The following is a 21,932-nucleotide window of genomic DNA, read 5'->3' as shown; positions in this document are numbered from 1 at the left end:
ACATATTGTTAGCAAGCAGAAAACAGAGGTATATCAGATTCAGTTTCATCACATCTCCCAAGCAAAAAAATGGTGCATGCCAGGGTCGGCGGGGGTGAGGTTGGTCTTAGTATTGTTCCTGAGTTTGGTGGCGTTGCTTCTTAGTATTGTTCCCGTAGTGAGGCTTGCTGCGAGGCTTGAAACTAGCCCCTTTTGGTTCGATCGCGGGCTTAGAGATGGGACCGTGCATATCTTGACAGCCATGGTGCCTCAAACTGACAGGTCCAGAGCCTCTTGTGCCTCAACGGCCCTCTCGAGATGGGTGCGATGCGTGCTATTTGCAGCTTTGCTCCGTGCACGCCAACTGCCGAGATCAGTCCAAATCGGGGATCCTCCGTTGCTGGAGGTCTCGATCGCCCTGCCGCCTCTCCGACCGCCCTGCAAGTGCAAGCCCTATCGGACATGGGCTACGCCGACAGCTATCAACCTCTTCCATATCGCTTCAGCCCCCTTCGTCGACAAGATGCCATCTACCCGGTCATCACCAAGTCGGTTGAAATCAAGGTTTTTCGTAATTCGCCTCTTTCTTGTCGCAATCCGCCATTCGCTTGTCCTCCCCGATCATCTCCTATCTTGTCCGCCTCTCCCTCTCCCGCACCTCCGACATCCAGATCTCGTTTCAAGCCACCAGTCACTGTCACCTCAACAATGCGAAGCGCCTCTCCACAGGGGAGCCTCATGCATGACGCTGCGCGCGGCTCGCATGCATCACGGGGCCAGGCCCATCCCCTGTCCAATCTTTCGTACCAAGGCCTTTTTCAGATACCACTCACGCGCAAGTGATCTCGTCATCTTGGCAAACACAGCCGGAGTGATGCGCCCGCGCTCGACTGCCCGCCCAAGCATGAAGATGGCGTCACCAAGAGCTCTCTCTTCAGCTACTAGCGTGTAGAGCTGGTTGGCCACCACCGTCGGCGCTACAAGCAGCTCATCCACGTCCGGCACTGGGTGGCTCTGTGAACCTTCGATAACTCCGTCGGCCTTGTGAAGTGCCTCGCGTAGAATATTGGAATTTGATGTAAGCACATTCGCTAGCTGGTTCAGTTGCCCAGCCTCGGCCTGGAAGTTAGGTATAGTCGTCAGCATCGCCGTACGCTGTGCTTGTAATCCAGCCATGCTAGACTCATTTTGCTGCCGACTGCGCATCCTGATTGCATGTAGGGTTTGAGCTAACTGCCGGAGAAGGGCATCCTTCTCGGGATTGGGGGGTATGGGAGGGGCAGCGACTGTCGTACTTGGCAATGCCAATTCTAGAGGCTCATCGAGCAAATCAGGAGGAGGAGGGGGGTTAGCAGGGACAGGCGGCTGAGGAGGTGCCTGGTTCCATGCTGGGGGTTGCGGAGGTTGCTGGTATTGCTGCTGTTGCGGCGGCATCTGCCATTGTTGCTGTGGAGGGGTGTATGATTGGGCTTCGTTCATGTATGGCGGCTGGGCAACCCTTGTCGGCCCAGGAGGTGGCATATGATGAGGTTGATATTGTTCTGGAGGCCGCGCAAGTCTTGGATCTTGTCCATTCGCGCCCGCAGCCTGGGGCGGTAGAGGAGGCGCAGAATCGTACCGTGACATCCGATTAGACTGTGCAGGAGATTTGCCCGGGATGGGAGGCAGCGGTGGCCCAGTTTGATGAGGACTAGCTGGGGTAGGAGATGCATTCTGAGGGCCCTTGGGAGGTGGAGGAGGTGGGCGCGGCTGCTCTGGCGTATGCGGATCTTGGGTTGGTGGTCGAGATGTTGAGCTCATGCCTGGAGGCAGAGGCGGGACAGGGGGTGGTGCTGTGCCAGCCTGAGGAGCTTGTGGGCGTGCTTGCTGTCTTGATATGACAGGAGGCTCTTTTGCAAAGATGTCGGTCAAGATGGCAAGAAAGTCTTGAAGGTTACTCTTCTATAGTTCAAGTCAGCAGCTGCATCGTCTATCATGAGCGCAAGTTGGTTTGTAAGGCAACGTACATCCCAAAATTCAGCCCATCCCACAAGGTACGGGTGATATACGAGACCCTGGGGGTCAACATGTTGGCCTGGGCGGATCATCATAGTCTCGGTCGGCACAACGTAGATCATGGGTGGCTCGCGCGGATATGCATGGGGGACCCATATCGAGACCGGGAAACGGTAGGTGGTTCCGCGGAAGTTGACGGGTAGGGTTCCCGAGAGATGGAGGAGCAGGGCATTGGCGCCGTGCGAGAAGGCTAACGAGGTCAGTCCGGGCATGCGACAGGTCGAAGGCCGGCGCGGAGCTGGCAAACATAGCTCTCGAAGCTCGCGTGCGCTGGAGGAGACGTACTGTGCACATCGGTCCGAGGCGATAGCGTGGGATATCGGGTGAGGGCTTGTGCTACATCGTTGTAGGCGCGATTCACGTCGTGATATTCCTGTCAGGTCGCGTCGAGTGTCAGCCCTTGGACTTGGCGGTCCGGTTATGAAGGTGGCTCAGGTCATGAGCGGGGGAGCAGGAGATGCGAGGGAGGGAACAAACACTCGTGAGGACGCTGTAGAGCCAGTTCAGCACATGCTGCTGGACAGGCATCGTGACCCTGGCCCTGGATTATGTCGGCGCGTGGTGGGAGGTAGAGGTTGAAGGGAAAGGGAGCTATTCACACCTGACCTTGGAGGTCGTCGTCCTTGTCGTCGGGCGTTGGTGCGTGCGTCCTGTGGTGGTAGGAGCGACCTACGTAATTGAGTACGTACCGTGCACCTTCCTAACTAGAACCGAACCGCGGATAGTGGGGGTGGGGGTTGGAGTGCGGAGATGGAAGCGCTGGACCGAAATGCTTGGAGGGACCGTTTAATTATTTTTTATTGATCTGTGAGCTAATTAAATATGTAATCGAAGTCTAGATGAACCACTCGAGTTGCCAAAGTGGTTATCTAGTTTCCATCTCTGAAGTTGGCCTTTTGGTGTGGTCGTGATGTGAAGCATCGCGATAATGTCAACATCTAAAAAACTAGTAGTGAGCAGAAACTCAACTGTGACGTGACACACAAGCATCATCACTCAAATGTAAAGAAGTTTGCCGTCCACACATAGAAGCACTTATCATGGAGCCCAAAGAAGAGATTGCACATGGAACATCACGAAATGCTCATGCTCCAGGTTTCTTGTGTAAAGCTACAGGGTAGCCGCCTTGGCTAAAATGCGCTTTGGCTTAATGTCTCGCATGCAGGCCGCAGCATGTGAAAGTCATTGAGCCTAAAAGCCATACCTCGCTTTCCCTATAAGCGATGCTCTTCCGGATTTACCTCTTCCCTTTGCTCAAACCTCAATCTGATTTGTAAAGAAGTCTTTGTCATCGCGCCGAAGACGGAGTCACGCCACCACAAACCCCGTGGTCACACAACCTCCGTGGAAACCGGCCCCGGCCGGTCCGCGAAAACGGACGAGTTTCTCTCCTACTAGTGTCGCATTCTTCAAGGTGGCTGCTAGAAAAAAACCCATCAAGGTTTCGCGAACCAACCAGAGCAAATGGTTCCATTTTTTCTCTCTGTTTCTTGACCTGTCCACTCGACCGGACTGGCCAATCGCCGTCTTTGCTGAACCGTTTCGCCGCCAAACTAACACAGGATAGAGAGAGTCATTTATTAATAAAACGTCTTTTTTTTCTGCAACTCGTAGCCTTTTCCCCATATTCCCCCCCTCCCCGCCCGTTTCTTCCTTCTCCTCCATCATCTCTAGTCTTCGAGCTTGGCTTTACCAACTTCCCCAGACTTTTCTGAACCGGTCTCTGTCCTTGTCTCTCCGGGTGCGGCCCCACTCTTCCGACTCCGGGAACCGGATCTCCGGGTCTTTCTCTTCTCAACTTGTTTCGTCTTCGTACCCCCTCTTCTCTTCCTTGCAACTCGTATTTTCATTCAGCGAAAGAGGCAGCCGTCTCAAAATGTTGCCTCCCATCCCAGCCCTCGCCGACTATGGCATCTCTCCCACTCATGGGTTTCTTCCTGATGTCCTACCTTTGACTCGCTTGCCGGATCCTTACTACAACAAGTGGGAGGCCATCGCTGCCAACCTCACGGCCCTCATTCTTAGCCGCAGGTTGCGTGGTGTCATCGACAGGTTGCCAGTCCTCTCCACCATCGGCCTCGAACATGATGCCGAGTGGCGACGAGCCTATTCGCTCCTCGGCTTCATGGCCCACGGTTACATCTGGGGAGGCGATTCTCCAGCTGACCGTCTTCCGCCGTCCATCTCAGTACCTCTCCTCGAGATTTCAGAACATCTAGAAGTTCCTCCCGTTGCCACATATGCCGCAGTCTGTCTCTGGAACTTTAAGCCCCTCTTCGTTGACGAGGACATTGACAACCTCGAGAACCTCGCCACACTCACCACATTTACCGGTGGACTCGATGAATCATGGTTTTACCTCGTTTCGGTCGCCATCGAGGCCCGCGGTGCTCCGATCGTGCCTCTAATGCTAACGGCTATTGCGGCTGCCCGCCACGGCGACGCGGCTGCTGTGACCCGTTGTCTGCGCACATTTGCAGAGCGTCTGACGGACTTGACAACCATTCTCCAGAGGATGCACGAGAGCTGCGACCCGACAATCTTTTACCACCGAATTCGGCCTTTCCTGGCTGGTAGTAAGAATATGGCCGAGGCCGGACTCCCCCACGGCGTCATCTACGAGACTGGCTCCGGCAACGAGACATACCAACAATACAGCGGTGGCAGCAATGCCCAAAGCAGTTTGATCCAGTTCTTCGACATCATTCTTGGCATTGAGCACCGTCCTACCGGCGAGTCCCGTGATCCTTCTTCCGACTCTGACCGTGGCCGCTCTTCTCCCCGACACAACTTCATCATGGAGATGAGAAAATACATGCCCGGCCCTCACGCACAGTTCCTCAACGACGTGTCCCTAGTGGCCAACATCCGCGAGTTTGTCGAGGAGAACCAGTCTGATCGCCAGTTGTGTCTCGCGTATGATGCCTGCCTGGCCATGCTCAGCGCATTCCGCGACAAGCACATTGCCATCGTCACGCGTTACATCATCAACCCCTCCAAGCAAGTCCGCGCCCGAAGCCGATCACGAAGTCCTGAGGCCACTCGACAGAAACTCAACCTCGCCATCGCATCACGCAAGAACCAGCAGAACCAGAAGGGAACTGGTGGCACTGCTTTGATCCCCTTCTTGAAGCAGGCAAGGGATGAGACAGGAGAGCCTGCGGTTGAGGAGTGGACGAGGCGCTTCATGAAGAGGAAGCTTCAGACAGAGGGCAAGAACGATTTCTTCTTGGGCAAGACACCCCAGGGGCAACTTAGCCTGGATAAGGAGGACGTAGAAGTCAAGGGTCTTGCTGGATCATGGACCATGGACGATAATGTTGGCGGTATTTGTCTTTACTAGATCTGTTTAGACCTTGTCTTGAAAAAGAGCGTTGTCGGTATTGCATACACGGCTAGTTGTGCCACTAATAAGCAAGTTAAATAACACAGATAGTGCTGATGACAGGTTAGTGGCGTGATGGAGGCTACGACAAGTGTTTAGCATAAAACCCTTGTATAAAGTAAAGTAAATGTGACCCTGACCTGCTAAGCAGCCAGGTAATGGAAGTGGGACGCATGAATGTTCAAATCGCAGATATAGACGAACTCAATCAAACGTTTGAACAAGCTTGTCAAATCTTTTGTAGTCAGCTCAAAGGCCGAAGAGAAGAATACTAAAAGTATATACAGAAAAACAAGAAGATGGTCTATGTACAACAGGGCGGAACGCCAGGTTCAGGATGCCATGTCCTACAATGGACAAGCTTGCTCGTGAGATGACCCCCTTCCAGGAAAGCGTTTCAGCTCATGAACCCCCTCCCCTTCGTATCCAAACACTAAAAGGATCTACCTCTTAGTTGGGGACGCACTGAGCGTAGTACTCGTTGTGCTGGACGCAGGTGCTGCCGGAAGCACAAGGGAGGTTGCCGTTGGGGTAGGCGGACTTGGAACCGCCGCACTGGTACCAGGCAGCGACGGCGGACTGAGCGGTGGCGGGAGCCGACTTGGTGGCCGAGGCCTTGGCGGTGGCCTGAGCAGTCTGTTTAGTCTTCTTGGGAACGGAGCAGCCAGATCGGGTCTTGGAGGCACCGACCTTGGTGGTCTTGGGAGTCGCAGGCTCCTTCACGGGAGCTTGGGTCTGCTGGGGCTGGGAAGCAGAGTTCTGGACCTGAGTCTTCTGAGGGTTGGAAGCAGAGTTCTGGACCTGGGTCTTCTGAGGGTTAGAGGCAGAGCTCTGGACCTGGGTCTGGGGGTTGGAGGGCTGCTGGACCTTGGTGGAGGCAGGGGCCTGAGTCTTCTGGGACTGGACGGCAGCCTTGGAGGTGGAGGCCTTGCTACCGGTGCTGCCGGAGGAAGAGGTGTCGCCCTTGTAAGCAGGGAAGCTCGAGTCGTCGTTGCGCTTGCAGCCGCTGATGTCGGTGAGAGCCTTGGGGCACTGGACCTGCTCAAAGGTGAAGTCGGGGTTGTCGGCGTTCTGGAACCAGTCGAAACGCCAGTAGCAACCGTCCTTAAGGAGCTCGGGGAACTTGTCGCAGTCGCTGCGGGAAGAGATACCACCGTACTGAGCACCGCCGAGGCCGCTGCCGCCGAACTGGGAGGAGCAGCCGTCGAAGATACCGACACCACCACCGGGCATCTGGAGATCGAAGTGGTTCTCACCGAGGTCGCCTCCGGTGTTGGTGGACTGGACAACCATGGTCTTGCCCTTCACGGGACCAGTGGTGAAGGTGAGACTGTCAACTATGGTCAGTATCAAAAGCAGGACTACGAGGTGTAAGTGGCACTCACGCATAGCAAGCGCAGCACCAGGTAGCCTCGGAGCCTCCAGAGAGCTTGGTGGCAGCGAAGCCGTAGGCGAGGTTGTCGTTGACGGCGAAGGGAGAGTAGTTGGTGCAGGCGAAAGCAGAACCGCCATCACAACCGCTCTTGGCGTCGGCATCAGAGATGGGGTTGTCGTTCTTGTCACAGGTCAAGGCGGGAGCGCTGACCGAGGCCTTGCCGCTCCAAGAGCAAGAAGGCTTGCAGCAGTCCCAGTATCGAGTCGAGTGGCCGTTTCCAGAAGCGGCGTGCACGGCGAGAGGGCCGACCAGGGCAATAAGAGTAGAGGATCGCATGGTTTCAAACAGCGGTTAATGAGAGACTGGTAGTTGAAAAGAGTGTATAGCTAAGAGAACGGTAGAAGAAAGAACGAAGACTGAATGAGAATGAAGTGCTCGAGTGTCCAAGCATCATCTGGAGATGCAGCCACCATCTTATATACTTGCTGCACACGAACCATCCCACAGGGTTAGGCCTTTCTGCTGCGGCACCCGTCGCAGAGTCCAAAGCATCATGAGCATATTCTTCGAAGTGGTCTGTCAGTCTAGGGCGACAGGCATGCTTGCGAGAGTCGGTAGAGGTCAGGGATCATGGAAGTCAAAGAACAAGAGCTGATGATCGTGCAATGTCACGACCCAGTGAGCATATTGGGGCGGGCTAGGAAACGGAAGCAGATCCTCCACTAATAGGGCAACTCGGAGCTCGTCTGACGGGCCGGGGATGCGTGGGCTGGACCGCACGAGTGAGAAATGAAGGCCAGGCGGCTCTGGTTTCAGGAACAGTTGTGGGGATACTCGGCCGTGGCTCCGAAATTGAGTCCCGATAAACAGGGGTTGATCGGGGTACGACTAGGGTTTCGAAAGTCAGATTATTCGATCCAGACAGGTTTGCCGAGACTAGCAGCGGTGGCAGAGCTGCACGATACAGGTGAGCAACGAGAACCGTGCCGTTTGCCGTGGCTGTTGAAGTTGAGATGAAATGAACCCTGCCCCTTCTAGAATCCACGGTGGTTAGCGCTGGATCGCAGTCGTACCCGCGCGGAGCTTTGCTCTCGGATGGTACTCTGGCATGTCACTCCGGAGCTGAACCGACTGGGGAAACGTCTTGAACAGTTTCATATGAACAAAAGGACGCATAACACGGCAGAGCGTGCCGATGGTCAGCGTGCCGATAGTCCGTAGCTGGGTTGTGTAGTATGTTGAGGTTGCGATAACCACCAAGCAAGCATTGACGTGAATGCGACCAAGTGCCGGCGATTGAGTGACGGGCCATCTCGCGCGTATCCCCTTTCCCCCTATATTTCATGTTAATTAGCTCGTCGCCGCTCGCCTGCATCCCAAGCCTTTCCTTGTTGGTCCCTTGAGAGGGAATGAGCTGATTTCCCAAAGAAGCGTCTTACAAAAAGCATGGATGTTACTCCATTGGGACCAGCTGGGGCGAGATGGAGTTTTGGGAAATCTGGGTGCCTAGGATGTGAGGCAGAAAGAATTAGCCACAGAGAGCAGAGCTCCAGCCACAGGCCCCTGACTCATCAATGTGGCGCTTTCCGATTTCAAAGCTGTTTCTCCTGATGGAAGAGACTAAGCCACTTTAGGATTAGCCTTTTTCAGGCGCGTCTCGTCGCCTCAACCTGAGGCTGCTCAACTGCTCAAGGTTCGGCCTCACGCAAATTCATCACCACTCCACCACGTCTCCCTCATCTTGCGCCTCCGCATCTCTCGCTTCATCGCCTACCCGGAGTGCGTCGTCGAACCATCGAATTAATCGCCGGATGATCACGGGGTGCATCAGGCGCCAGGTCCCCAACTGACCGCCCTGACATTCGCCATCGCATTCGCCAGCGCTCGCTGAATAGTCTTTGTTCTCTGCGCTTCATCGCCGGAGCAACCGAACCCTCGTCGCCAGATCGCAACACCAACGAATAGATATCGATAGCCATAGGCATTGCCGACATCATGGCTGACTACGAGGAGGAGCTCTCCGATTACGACAACTACGACGACCAGGAGGAGGGCATCACCCCCGAGGATTGCTGGACCGTCATTTCATCCTTCTTCGAGTCCAAGGGTCTTGTGTCGCAGCAGACAGACTCTTTCGACGAGTTTACGCAAACGACCATTCAGGATCTCGTCAATGAGTATTCTGTCATCTCCCTAGACCAGCCCAACCCTCCTTCGCCCCCTGGAGTGTCGATCGCTTTGCGCCGATATGAGATCAAGTTCGGCAGTGTCATGGTCTCGCGACCAACCATCAGCGAGACTGACGGAACCGTTACCTCGCTGCTACCTTACGAATGCCGTGACCGAAACCTGACCTACGCGAGTCCTCTCTATATTAAGATTACGAAGAAGGTGTCCGTGGCTGTCGAGAAGGAGGTTCCTCTGCACGAGATGGACGAGGATCAGCAGGCAGAGTACAAGCGAACTGGTGAAAACCCCACCAAGCTTGTCTGGGAGCTCGAAGAGAGTGGTGACGATGAGGGAAAGGCCGACGATAGTTGGAAGGATATGGTCTTTGTCGGCAAGCTTCCTATCATGGTCAAGTCCAAGATCTGCCACTTGAGCAGCGAGCACGATGATAACCTCTTCCTCGTCAACGAGTGTCCATACGATCAGGGTGGATACTTTGTCATCAACGGCAGTGAAAAGGTACTCATCGCCCAGGAACGATCTGCTGCCAACATCGTCCAAGTCTTCAAGAAGGCTCAGCCCAGTCCTTACACATACACCGCCGAGATTCGAAGTGCGCTTGAGAAGGGTTCACGTCTTATCTCGAGTATGATGCTGAAGCTCTATGGCAAGGGAGACTCTGCACGAGGAGGTTTCGGTCAGACCATTCACACCACTCTGCCATTCGTCAAGGCGGATCTTCCTGTTGCCATTGTCTTCCGAGCTCTCGGTGTTGTCTCTGACGAGGATATTCTCAACCACATCTGCTACGATCGAACCGATAGCCAGATGCTTGAGATGTTGCGTCCCTGTATCGAGGAGGCCTTCTGTGTTCAGGACCGAGAGGTTGCGCTCGACTTTATCGGAAAGCGTGGAAACCGTGACCAGGCTGGTCTCGGTCGCGAGAAGCGTGTGCGTGTCGCCAAGGACATTCTCCAGAAGGAGACCCTACCACACATTTCCCAGTCGGAGGGTAGTGAGACCCGTAAGGCTTTCTTCCTGGGCTACATGGTGCACAAGCTTCTGCAGTGCGCCCTGGGCCGTCGTGAGCCCGATGATCGTGATCACTTTGGAAAGAAGCGTCTGGATCTTGCTGGTCCTCTGCTGGCCAAGCTGTTCCGTGGCATCGTGCGAAGGATGAACACGGAGCTTTCCAACTACCTCAAGCGATGTGTCGAAGGCAACAGACACTTCAACTTGGCTGTTGGTATCAAGCCCGGAACCCTGTCTAACGGTTTGAAGTACTCGCTGGCTACCGGAAACTGGGGAGACCAGAAGAAGGCTGCAAGCTCTACTGCTGGTGTCTCTCAGGTGTTGAACAGATACACCTTTGCATCCACTCTTTCGCATTTGCGACGAACCAACACCCCTATTGGACGAGATGGAAAGCTCGCCAAGCCCCGTCAGCTACACAACACCCATTGGGGCCTGGTCTGTCCAGCCGAGACACCCGAGGGTCAGGCTTGTGGTCTGGTCAAGAACTTGTCCCTGATGTGCTACGTCAGTGTCGGTTCTCCCTCCGAGCCTCTGATTGAGTTCATGATCAACCGAGGTATGGAAGTCGTGGAGGAGTACGAGCCCCTGAGATACCCACATGCCACCAAGATCTTTGTCAATGGTGTCTGGTGTGGTGTCCACTCGGACCCTAAGCATCTCGTCAGCCAGGTTCTGGACACACGACGAAAGTCGTACCTGCAGTATGAGGTGTCGCTTGTTCGTGACATTCGAGATCGAGAGTTCAAGGTCTTCTCCGACGCTGGCCGAGTCATGAGGCCGGTCTTTACGGTCCAGCAGGAGGATGACCACGAGTCTGGTATCGCCAAGGGAGCTTTGGTTCTGACCAAGGACCTTGTCAACAAGCTTGCTAAGGAGCAGGCGGAGCCACCAGAGGACCCATCAATGAAGATTGGATGGGAGGGTCTGATCCGAGCCGGAACTATCGAGTACCTCGATGCTGAGGAAGAGGAGACGGCTATGATTTGCATGACTCCTGAGGATCTTGACCTCTATCGCATGCAAAAGGCTGGTTACGTCGTAGATGACGATAACACGGACGACCCCAACAGGAGATTGAAGACCAAGACGAACCCCACAACTCACATGTACACTCATTGTGAGATTCACCCCAGTATGATTCTTGGCATTTGTGCCAGTATCATTCCCTTCCCCGATCACAACCAGGTATGTGCCCTTGTTTCAACGTGATGCTAGCACAGCTAATAATATGTAGTCACCTCGTAACACCTACCAATCTGCCATGGGTAAACAGGCCATGGGTTTCTTCCTGACAAACTACTCTCGACGTATGGATACCATGGCCAATATTCTTTACTACCCGCAAAAACCTCTGGCGACAACACGATCCATGGAGTTCCTCAAGTTCCGTGAATTGCCAGCCGGTCAGAACGCCATCGTCGCTATCGCTTGCTACTCTGGTTATAACCAGGAAGATTCCGTCATTATGAACCAGAGTAGTATCGATCGAGGCCTGTTCCGCAGTCTGTTCTTCCGATCCTACTCTGACCAGGAGAAGAAGGTCGGCCTCAACTACACGGAAGTGTTTGAGAAGCCCTTCCAGCAGTCGACGCTTCGTATGAAGCACGGTACCTACGACAAGCTGGACGAGGATGGTATCGTGGCCCCCGGTGTGCGAGTGTCAGGTGAAGACATCATCATCGGAAAGACCGCGCCGATTGATCAAGAAAACCAGGATCTGGGTACCAGGACAACGGTGCACCAGCGTCGTGATATCTCCACGCCGCTGCGAAGTACCGAGAACGGTATCGTCGATTCGGTCATTGTGACTGTCAATGCCGACAACGTCAAGTACGTCAAGGTCCGTGTGAGGACGACCAAGATTCCTCAGATTGGTGACAAGTTTGCCTCTCGTCACGGACAGAAGGGTACCATTGGTGTTACCTACCGACAGGAGGATATGCCCTTTAGCAGGGAGGGTGTGACACCAGACATTATCATTAACCCACACGCCATTCCGTCGCGAATGACAATTGCCCATTTGATTGAATGCCTCCTCAGTAAGGTGTCAACGCTCGAAGGCATGGAGGGTGATGCCACACCTTTTACAGACGTCACTGTCGACTCCGTTTCGGAGCTGCTCCGAAAGCACGGCTACCAGTCTCGAGGTTTCGAAATCATGTACAACGGCCATACTGGACGCAAGCTTCGAGCACAGGTGTTCTTCGGACCTACCTACTATCAGCGACTTCGTCACATGGTAGACGACAAGATCCACGCCCGAGCTCGTGGTCCCGTTCAGATCATGACTCGACAGCCTGTCGAAGGTCGTGCCCGAGATGGTGGTCTCCGATTCGGAGAGATGGAACGTGATTGTATGATTGCCCACGGTGCAGCCGCTTTCCTTAAGGAGCGTCTGTTTGAAGTTTCGGATGCCTTCCGAGTCCACGTCTGTGAGGTTTGTGGACTCATGACACCGATTGCGTAAGTCTTGCGACTCCGATAACGATGAACCAAAGCTAACATGATATAGCAACCTTTCCAAGCAGTCGTTCGAATGCCGACCTTGCAAGAACAAGACCAAGATTGCACAGATCCATATTCCTTACGCTGCCAAGCTGCTCTTCCAGGAGCTGCAGTCCATGAACATTGCGGCAAGAATGTTTACCAGTCGCTCCGGAGTTTCAATTCGTTAAGTGAGATTGATTGGAAGGGAGGCGTTTTTCGAAAAAGGAGAAAAAGAGAATGAGGCTACATGGATATCTAGAATGGAGAAGCCTGAACGGCAGCTGAGGCGGATGCCAATACCAACCGTCCTTGCCGATAGCCAGTTAACGCTTTGTAATGTTGAGACGGGGGTTTGGCCATGTACAAAACTAGCACGTCGTTCAAGATTAGGATAGTACAATACCGAGATGCTTTATTGCGATCACGTTTGAAGGTGAAATGGAATGTCTTGGAGGGGAGGGTATCTTTTGGTCTACAGTACGTTGTGTATCATGATGCTCATGTTATCGATTCGGTAAACCCTTCTCTGCGGCTGCTATCGAGTCATGCACCGTCTGCTCCCGCTTATACTCTGCCTCCAGCTGCCTCTGCATATCAAAGTCCAACTGTCGTTCGCGCTTGACTCTCTGCTGCTCCATATCTCGGATTACACCCTCGTGCATGGCCTGTTGTGTGGGTTAGTTTCGGAGTCTTCGGTTTCAACGGTCGAGAATCGGTCGCTTGGGGTCAATTGACCCGGATGATAGACGTACATCCTTCTCAAACTTTTGCTGGAAGTGGACGATGACAATCGTGCCGGCCGCGAAGAGCGACGTGGCCGCCAGTGTGAGCTTGGAGGCGCGGGACATGGCGCCGGGTCGTTTCGACACAGGCTGAGTGAGTATTCGGGAGTCGTAAAGGGAGTCGGAGGTGGTCTTCGATCGATCGGGTAGGCGGTTAAGTTGATCTGAATATCTGGCCACCGAATTGGCTCGTCGGAGGGGAATTAAGCCGACTTTCTGAAAACCCGAGAAAAGAAGGATATAATCGTGAAGCCTGAGAAGAAGGGACTTGTCGGCCCATGACGTGAAAGCGCATGGCGGCGGCAGCGCGGCTACAGGCGCCATGCATGGCTGCGCTAAGCGCCAACCGGGGTACTTTCATCCGCTGTAGCTCCCTGTGCTGCAGCACTCAGAAACGCGCCAGAGGTACCTGGGCGGTACTTGGCACCGTCCGGCAAGGCAGCTGGGGCGGCGGGCACCTGCCCAAGCTCAGACGTAATCCTCCTTGGAAGGTACCTGGGCAAGCCAAGTCCAATCCCTCCAACCTTAGCATCAACAGCTTCCATCGCAAACCGCATCGGCATTCGCATCTCCTCCGCACCGACCTCGCATACGCACCACCCGATCGTCCTTTCGCATACCTTTCTCCTATATCATCATGGTTAGCTGGTCGGCTTCGCACCGCATGGCATTTCGCTAACCCGCCTTGGTAGTCTGCCCAGAACTCGGCCGGCATTCAGACGCTCCTCGACGTATGTTTGGTCTCTGCTAGGTGCTCCTCGTCGTGTAGCTGATTTGTGTTGATTAGGCCGAGCGAGAAGCCTCCAAGATTGTCCAGAAGGGTGAGCTTAAACTTTCTACCTGTTGTATAACCTCCTGCTAACACAACGATAACAGCCCGAGAGTGTAAGCTATTCCGACACCTACGATCCCATGACGAGTCCATCTAACACGCATCATCACCCAGTCCGCACCAAGCGCATCCGTGAGGCTCGCGATGAGGCCAAGCAGGAGATAGCCGACTACAAGAACAACAAGGAAGACGAGTACAAGAAGTTCGAGGCCGAGGTACATACATCCTACACCGTCCCCGACCGCGTCGAGATAGCTGACTGAGCGTGTGCAGCACAGCAAGGGTAACCAGCAGGCCGAGGACGAGGCCAACAAGGAGGCCGACGCTCAGATCAAGACCATCCAGGAGGCCGGCAAGAAGGGCCAGGCCCAGGTCGTCAAGAACCTCCTCAACGCCGTTTTCGAGGTCCAGCCCGTTGCCCCCACCAAGGCCTGAACGACCCGGCGAGATGTCGATGTTTGATGGGGAAATGGCGAGAGCGACACTCGATCCGTTGGCTTCGTGATTTGCACATGATAGAGGAGAAGGATTGGTACAAGAGAGCAAGGCCATACTGGTCACCCTGCGGCGTCTCACCGAGGACGCCTTTTTGATTATATTAAGTTTACTGAACAAACTCGACTAGAGTGCTCAACATATCCCTCAGATCCTGGTTTTCCTCTGCCGTGTCAAGTCCATCCAGCTGCTCCTTTAGCGTCACGCCGATGACGGATACCTTCTCATCGCGCTCAGCCAGGAGTTGTCGAATCTTACGTGCTGCTCCTGTGTCCTCTGCCACCAACCAAGCCAAGACGACGTCAATCGTCTGCAGTGTGAAAAGCCCGGCGTCAATCCTCCGGGATAGCCACTCAATCTCGGCTGTTTCACGACCCTCCTTGGATGCCACAGCCCTCTCAGCCTCATTTTGCTGCTCAGCTAATGAGATCCGAGCGACGTAATCTCTCCGGAACTTGACGAGCTTTGATATCTTCTCATAGTCCTTTTCCACAAACTTTGCCAGTGTCCGTATCCGCTCTGCAGAGTTGGCTGGTAGTAGCCGCAGCATGGATGCAAAGATCTCGACGAGGTGCTCTGCTAGACGGTGATCGTTGGTCTTCATGAAAAGTGTGAAGAGAGTCTTGAGACCAGCAGCTTCAACAATCTTCTGGCAGACTTCTGTGCCAGTGTTGCCTCCCGCCGCATGATTTAGGAGTCGTAGTGCTGGGGGTTTGCTCTTCTTTCCCTCCTTGAGCATGATGAGGCATAGCTCAACTCCCTCGGCCTCGATGAACTTGGCCTTGCCTGAAACTTCGTCCACGAGAGATGTCAAGGAAGCAAAGATGTTCTCCATGTACTCTTCCTCCTCGCCTCCCTTGTCTGGGTCCCGTCTTCGGTAGGGGGCTGCGAGTTGGAGTAGGAGGTCGATGGCATCGAGACGGATGAGCTGTGAGCGGTTGGCGACGGCCATTTGAGCAATGATGGCGAGGATCTCGGCTGCATATTGCTTGTTTTGCGAGACTGGGCTCTCCTTTCGCTGGATGCGCTGGAGCAACCATAGCAGTAGCTTCTCATCTTGGCCGACACGTTCTGTGACAGATTGCTTAGAGCATAGGTTCTCAATGACGCCGAGGGCATGGTAGATGCCGTTCCGATCTGACTCGTCGTCCTCGTTTAGGCGGGAGAAGTTGGATACCAAAAGACCAAGGACATCCGCCTCCATCATGGCATCTACCAAGCCGTTCCAATGCTCGTCCTCGGCGTCAACGTCCTCGTCCGTCAGCTCGCCCATGATCTCGATAGCATCGATGGCAATATCTGTGTTCTCGTGCGCCAGTAGGCTGACTAGACTGGCGACGCATCCCGTCTTGACAAACTCGGGGTACAGCTCAGGGTGCTCGGATAGAAGGGAGAGGCCCTTGATGTCGGCGTCGAGATCAGCTTCGCTGCTGATGAACTTTTGTGGTTCGTCCTCAAACTTGGCGCGAAGCTCGGCGTTCTTGTTGATGCGCTTCTCAAAGTTGAGTGCTGTCTTGCGCAGCCAGGCAGCATCAATCTTTTCGGGTGCGGCGCCAGCATCAGCTTCGTCTACGTAGTCGAGGATCTGTTCTTCCTGTTGTGTGATTCCTCCTCCAAAGAAACGACCCTCGTCATCGTCAGGTGGTAGCTCGGGGCCAAAGTCTTCATCGTCGCCGGGAGGGAGTGCTGGTCCTGCCTCTGTATCGTCATCGTCTTGCGGCGCATCGTCGACTCGGGCATGTCGGTTTGAGCTGTCAGCGTTGAGCTTTGCAGACTTGTAGATCTCATCTTTGGACAATCCATGTTAGCGACACGTGTTCTGCGACTCTAAGATTCGAAAAAAGCAGAAAGAAAAGCATCAACTTACTTGGATCTCGAATGGGATCAAGCTTGCGCTTCCCTGAAATGCCTGAGCTCTAGAAGCTGGTTAGCAACAAAACAGATGGAAATAGTTGCTTTTAAACAAACCTTGAAGATATCGTCGACGCTCGCCATGGTCAAAGATGCAACCTGGCACAAATTTCTTTGTTACTGAGAAGCAAAGGCAATGATGCACTGTTCGCGATCGTGGTATGAGACGACGCGCTTCTGCTCCAAAGCTGTGCCAAGCTCAGCCTGCATCTTATGACCCCGATTGATGCATTCCAAGTCGGTTAAAGGCAATGCAAAAGACCCGGAATGAAGAATTCGCGACTAAGACAAAAGGGGCAAGGGCTGATACATTCCGCACAGTGCTCCCGGCGAACTCGCTCGCAGCCAGTCATGAGTTGATACTTGGCCGAAGCGCACAGACAAGTACCTCCTTTTCGAAACGCCAGCCTTGCAGCCCAGGCTAAGCTGAAATCGGCCGAGACATCCACTGGCTGTCACAAGTTGGAGAGAGGGGAGTCACGGTCATGTACCGATACACTTCAACCACCAACCACAGATGCAGGTACGGCTCCTCCCTCCCCTGACATGGATGGGCGATATGGATTGGTCTTTACTGCGTTTCGTTCCGTCTGAGACCAACTTGTTCATGCTGCACCTTCTTCTCCTCGATATCTAGACGTCGACATACGCTGCTGCATTCCAACGACTGAAGAGCGACGCGGCCACGATGCGCAGCTGCCATTGACCCATCCATCGAGAATACTTGCACAACCGAGCGACAAGGACCCTTCTGAACCCCCCTGTACCGACCGCCCAAGTCACTGCGCCGTACTGAAAGCGGGCCTGCCATTAGCCCACGGTCCACGCTCGACCGCCTCAAAAGTCTCCACGACTAACTTACCACCATCACTGGGACGGGGGCTTCCACTAGCTGTCCCCTAGTCGCCAGAGCCAGTCAATCAACCCACCGATTCGAGCTCGTTGGCCGACTGATAGACGGGAAAGGGGGGAAATTGTTCGCTTGGGATTGGATCCAGTCGCATCGCCGGATCCGACTCGGGGCTTTTGAAAGAGGATGCCCGACGGCCAGATCTCGTCTTCTCACTCTCGCCATCACCATCACCGTAACCAGTCCACCGCGTCAACGTCGTCCCGCTCATCTGTTGCCGTGGCTGCAGTTGCTGTCGCAGTTTCGCCGTCGTGGCTTCGATCTTCCACCTCCACAAACACTGACTCGCGACACCAGCATCAGCATCGGCAATATCACGACCCCTCGAGGCCCGCGCCCTCGTTTTCGCCCTCGCTAAACGCGCAGCCTCACGTACCCGCGACTGCACGCCTTCCCCGGACTTCGTCGCTTCTTCCGCCGCCTAACATCACACCCGCTTCGAGATCCAACCCTCACGAGCAGTCGAATCATCTGTCACCGATTTCTGCTGGACAAGAAGTCCCCCACAACGCTGCCGAGAGCTCGTGGCTTCTCAACCGCTGGTCGACTTCGACTGTGTCTAGCCGTGCCTCGGCTGCACCTCACCGCGCGCCCGCTTCTCGATTCGGTAGTCGCTCCAGTATCGATGCGACGAGCCCCAGTAGCCGTTCTTCACCGTCATCCAAGCCATCGCCCCGGAAATTACAGAAGAATCGACGACCTAGCGCTTCATCCGTCAACGCCGACGTTTCCGTCCCTAAACCTCAAGAACAGAGCACTCAGTTACCGCAAGCGCTCCCGCCAATTGTCACCCTATCACCTTTAGAGCCTCCTGCGCTCAGCGAACTCCTCGCGGTCAAACCCAAAGGGACTGGCCCTGGTTCACCTGAGCCTGGGCGATCGACCATCGCCCGCGAGAGTCAGTCCCTGATAAGTCCTGGAACGACCGACTCTCCAATCAAGTCTGTGACATCGACACCAGCAAGTGCGCGCTCTATGGCTTCATTTAGACCCACCATGCCTTACGACCAGGACCACGAGGCATATGCGCCTCACCGAGGCCATTCTCGGAGCCGCTCTGGGAAGAGCAGCCATGATAAAGGACGTGGACCAAAGCCTCCGTCGCAGAAGGCAATGCTATCTCGCGCCCTGCAAAAGGCCAACACTGCAGTTCAACTAGATAATGCGCAGAATTTTGAAGGCGCCCGGGAGGCGTATGCGGAGGCTTGTGATCTTTTGCAGCAAGTACTGCAGAAGACGACAGCAGATGAAGACAAACGAAAGCTTGAAGCTATTGTAAGTTGGTCAGCTGTAGGCTTAAAGCAGTACTAACACGTAACAGCGACGAACTTACACGAGCCGTATTGAGGAATTGGATCAAATGACGCCTTGGCAGCCAGAGGAGGAGTCCAAAGCCCTACCAGCTCGCCCCGAGAGCCTGGCACAACACTCGGAATCCGAGTCTGTACTAAATCTCGACGAAGATGACGACAATGACGCGACGCTTTTTGAGACATCAACTATTACGAGAGTTATCAGAGATGACAGCCGCAGTCCTCAACCCCCATATCCAGCTTACTCACCACCCCAAGACAATGGTGGATATAGAAGGAGGAGCATACAGAAGCCGAAGCCGATAGTCACTACTCTTACACCGGAACCTGGACTCCTTCAGTCTTCCTTCTCGCGGTCCCCTATTCGGCTCCGGACGCCTGACCATCTTCTTTTGCAAAGAAATGCAGACCCATACATGCCAGCTCCATTGTCACCACGCCGTCCGATGTCACCAGTCAAGCCGGAAGCAGATGAAATGGATGAGCCTATTCGATCTGATTTCTCCATGGTCCCAGATGCTCCGATCAATCCAGTCGAAAACGCGGTACCTCAAACTCATTTCCGAGACGACAGTTTGAACTCGTGGCTCGACCCTATTGACGAGTCGGGAGGCTCAACCTCTTCCTCTGTTCACTCTCGCACATCTTCGCTTGGTTTTAGGAGAAAGCATATACGGGGTGTTAGCGGTGAAACTGAGGCTGAATTCGACACTGCACTGGACGCAGCTATTGAAGCGGCATATGATGACGGCTATGAGCCGATGAGCCCAATGGATTACGGACGACGACCTTCAGCTGAAGCGAGCGAGGAAGCAGTAGTTAATGCCTTGCGCAAAGTTGAATTGGCGCGCCAGCGGGTTCGGGAGATGGAGGAAGAAGAGTACGGGATGGCCCTGGAGATGGGACGACGAGCACAGCAACAGCAGCAGCAGCAGCAGCAACCTCTCCCCTCGGATGATCATGGTATGTCTCGGGACTTCTACGACGATAATTCATCAGACGATGAAGAGAGGATACTGGAAGAAATTACCCGCGACTATGGCCTTGGGCCGTATGTTGCGAGTCAACGGCAGCCACCAGTCCCTCGCGAATCCGATTCGAGCGGCGTCACCTCGCGCACCTGGCATAGTTCACAGGGATCGAACCCTCCGACAGCAGCGACATCATTGTCTACGGTTACGGAACTGCCACCAGCCTTTACAAATATCTCGCAGGCGCCTGCTGCACCGCCACCAACGCAGTCGCTCCCTGAGCTACCCCAACGGCCCGGTTCATCTGCTCAGAGTGTGCGGAATCGTCGCATGTCTGGACAGAATGCTAAGCAGCTCAAGATCGAGACTTCCAAGCTGGTGGCTCCTCTCCAGAACCACCCCGAGGATCTGGCACAGGCCAAGTCTGCTCCTATGGAAGGCCAGGAGTCACACTTTCCCGCTGATACGGGTATGAGAGTGACAAGCGCGCCTCATAGACCTTCATCGCCCCCCTTATTCGAGGCCAGTCCTACCGATGTATCGGCAACTAAACCCACACCATCACCTTTCGGCCAACCGGAACAAGCTGAGGGAGATGAAGCTGCTCCGGCACAGCATACTGGATCTCCATCCGCGACACGGTTGAGGAAGAACTTTTCTTCGTCGAGTTTGAGAAGCATGAAGAGCCGCAACATGTCGGTCACTCACCTCGAAGATGGCTCTGACATGTCTCCTGGAACCCCAGGAAGCAACCCTTTTGGCAGTCTCCATGCTCCCTCTGTCCCGGCACTCCCTACTCCCCTTATGACCACGTTCCGAGAACGATCAGACACCAATGCTGCTGGACTCTCTCTGTTCGACGATCACTTTTACTCCCCGACGAGCCCTGGGTCACCGAACGAGCTCTACCCGGACCCGCCTGTCCCTCTTGAGCCCTGCCCGACGGACTTTATGCTTCGGCCGTTCTGGTTGATGCGATGTCTCTATCAAACCCTGGCTCATCCACGTGGTGGCTATCTTAGTCACAAGCTCTTCGTACCAAGGGATGTGTGGCGAGTAAAGGGAGTCAAGCTTAAGAATATTGAGGAGAAGGTGGCAAATTGCGATTTCCTCACAGCTGCTCTTCTCAAGATTGAGAGGGTCGACACGTGCGATGCTGATGCAGTGCTCGAAGAAATGCAGTCTCTGGAGGGTATTCTAGAACAAGTCCAGACTGCCTTGAGCCGCAAGCTTGGCAATGAGGTTGGCGTACAGAGTTCCGGAACCCTGTTCAAGGATGCGACGAATGGCGATGACAGCGCAGCACCTGGCGTGCCACGATCTTCCAGCGTTTCAGGGAAATCATCATTCTCTTGGCGGCGTCTTCGTTCCAAGAACTCTGCCGTTGGGCTTGGTGGCTCATACACAAGCCGCCTGGTGGCAACAGACACGGGCAAGGATGTGCCAAGCATCGCCAGCCTACCCATGACACCGAACCCGACGAGTCGCCCGGCTAAGAGGGATCTGACACAAGCCCAATTTACGGGCCCGAATGCGATGTACATGAGCTCGCTTGCTCGCCTCTTTGATGCGGCCCAGGCTATTGGTAAGTTGATTGGCTTTTTGGAAACACTAGCAGACGCTAACCGCTACATAGATCAAATCGCAAGACAAGTAGAAGATCCTGGGTTACGACACGCAGACAAGACGCAGGTTGGACTCGAGTTGTGCACACGGCACGCTGCAGAGTTCTTTGGGTTCTACATTTGCCGGTTTGTCCTGGCAGATCTGGGGTTGCTACTAGACAAGTTCATTAAGCGTGGCAGCGAATGGGTTCTCACATGAGGCGAACAAAGAGATGGATGGGTTATGCAAGGAGTTGGACGAGGTGCATGGAGGCATTACGCATTCGTTTTTGAACCAGGCGGAGTACTTAGAAGTTACTATGTATCCCACATGGTGGGAAAGGCTCGATACCCAAGCGATATACATGTTTCGGTTTGTTGAATGCTGGTCTCCATTAAGCATTGATGACTTTTCGGTTCGAGTGAAGCGAGTTTCTGACTATGTCAACCGAGAGTTTATCATACGAGGTGAACAAGAAGTCTTAGTCGACGTATTATTCGTTGCATCTCTTTGTTCTACTGGCTTATATCAAGTGTATTAAGTTTCGTCGTGTTTCAACGCAACCGCTGATGCAACCTTGGTGCCTTTCTTGGCGCCCGGGAAATTGATAAAGTGTACTGCCATGTTA

General features: G+C 54.3%; 7 protein-coding genes across 7 annotated transcripts; 4 read left to right on the top strand and 3 right to left on the bottom strand.

Moving 5' to 3' along the window:
• Positions 1–86: 86 nt before the first annotated feature.
• Positions 87–2,586, bottom strand: NECHADRAFT_62245 (uncharacterized protein). Its single transcript, XM_003044870.1, has 4 exons — positions 2,512–2,586; positions 2,320–2,407; positions 1,986–2,224; positions 87–1,920 (listed from the first exon to the last, which is right to left on the bottom strand). The coding sequence occupies exons 1-4, from the start codon at positions 2,560–2,562 to the stop codon at positions 748–750; spliced, it is 1,551 nt and encodes a 516-aa protein (XP_003044916.1). The 5' UTR covers positions 2,563–2,586; the 3' UTR covers positions 87–747.
• Positions 2,587–3,910: 1,324 nt separating this feature from the next.
• Positions 3,911–5,644, top strand: NECHADRAFT_70501 (uncharacterized protein; the record flags this gene model as incomplete). The annotated part of the gene is made up of 1 exon (XM_003045275.1): positions 3,911–5,644. The coding sequence occupies one exon, from the start codon at positions 3,911–3,913 to the stop codon at positions 5,375–5,377; it is 1,467 nt and encodes a 488-aa protein (XP_003045321.1). The 3' UTR covers positions 5,378–5,644.
• A 225-nt stretch (positions 5,645–5,869) lies between these two features.
• On the bottom strand, positions 5,870–7,130 carry NECHADRAFT_94623 (uncharacterized protein; the record flags this gene model as incomplete). The annotated part of the gene is made up of 2 exons (XM_003044869.1): positions 5,870–6,749; positions 6,805–7,130. The coding sequence occupies 2 exons, from the start codon at positions 7,128–7,130 to the stop codon at positions 5,870–5,872; spliced, it is 1,206 nt and encodes a 401-aa protein (XP_003044915.1).
• A 1,644-nt stretch (positions 7,131–8,774) lies between these two features.
• On the top strand, positions 8,775–12,905 carry NECHADRAFT_70495 (uncharacterized protein). The gene is made up of 3 exons (XM_003045274.1): positions 8,775–11,183; positions 11,233–12,461; positions 12,511–12,905. The coding sequence occupies exons 1-3, from the start codon at positions 8,790–8,792 to the stop codon at positions 12,671–12,673; spliced, it is 3,786 nt and encodes a 1,261-aa protein (XP_003045320.1). The 5' UTR covers positions 8,775–8,789; the 3' UTR covers positions 12,674–12,905.
• A 1,054-nt stretch (positions 12,906–13,959) lies between these two features.
• On the top strand, positions 13,960–14,534 carry NECHADRAFT_43033 (uncharacterized protein; the record flags this gene model as incomplete). Its single annotated transcript, XM_003045273.1, has 4 exons — positions 13,960–13,998; positions 14,055–14,088; positions 14,214–14,314; positions 14,373–14,534. Coding segments are annotated over 4 exons (336 nt in total), but the record flags the coding sequence as incomplete, so codon positions are not given.
• Positions 14,535–14,795: 261 nt separating this feature from the next.
• On the bottom strand, positions 14,796–16,589 carry NECHADRAFT_94621 (uncharacterized protein; the record flags this gene model as incomplete). Its single annotated transcript, XM_003044868.1, has 4 exons — positions 14,796–14,826; positions 14,882–16,382; positions 16,462–16,510; positions 16,563–16,589. The coding sequence occupies 4 exons, from the start codon at positions 16,587–16,589 to the stop codon at positions 14,796–14,798; spliced, it is 1,608 nt and encodes a 535-aa protein (XP_003044914.1).
• Positions 16,590–17,541: 952 nt separating this feature from the next.
• On the top strand, positions 17,542–21,685 carry NECHADRAFT_104843 (uncharacterized protein; the record flags this gene model as incomplete). The annotated part of the gene is made up of 4 exons (XM_003045272.1): positions 17,542–17,590; positions 17,645–18,690; positions 18,737–21,284; positions 21,336–21,685. 4 exons carry the CDS (start codon positions 17,542–17,544, stop codon positions 21,521–21,523), a joined length of 3,831 nt encoding a protein of 1,276 aa, XP_003045318.1. The 3' UTR covers positions 21,524–21,685.
• Between the last annotated feature and the right edge of the window lie 247 nt (positions 21,686–21,932).

The sequence above is a fragment of the Fusarium vanettenii genome (genome assembly GCF_000151355.1).
Source record: "Fusarium vanettenii 77-13-4 chromosome 6 genomic scaffold NECHAsca_20_chr6_4_0, whole genome shotgun sequence".
In the NCBI taxonomy this organism is placed as follows: domain Eukaryota; kingdom Fungi; phylum Ascomycota; class Sordariomycetes; order Hypocreales; family Nectriaceae; genus Fusarium; species Fusarium vanettenii.
The sequence above is the reverse complement of the archived record's forward strand: the minus strand, read 5'-3'. Positions and strand labels throughout refer to the sequence as shown.

Excerpts from the sequence above, each read along its gene's own strand:
- NECHADRAFT_62245 (XM_003044870.1), bottom strand. The coding sequence starts at position 2,562 with ATGCCTGTCCAGCAGCATGTGCTGAACTGGCTCTACAGCGTCCTCACG. Across the intron at positions 2,408-2,511 it reads TCTACAGCGTCCTCACGAGT|GAATATCACGACGTGAATCG; the intron begins GTTTGTTCCCTC and ends GCGACCTGACAG. Across the intron at positions 2,225-2,319 it reads GCCTCGGACCGATGTGCACA|CCTTCTCGCACGGCGCCAAT; the intron begins GTACGTCTCCTC and ends TGACCTCGTTAG.
- NECHADRAFT_70495 (XM_003045274.1), top strand. The coding sequence starts at position 8,790 with ATGGCTGACTACGAGGAGGAGCTCTCCGATTACGACAACTACGACGAC. Across the intron at positions 11,184-11,232 it reads CCTTCCCCGATCACAACCAG|TCACCTCGTAACACCTACCA; the intron begins GTATGTGCCCTT and ends AATAATATGTAG. Across the intron at positions 12,462-12,510 it reads GGACTCATGACACCGATTGC|CAACCTTTCCAAGCAGTCGT; the intron begins GTAAGTCTTGCG and ends AACATGATATAG.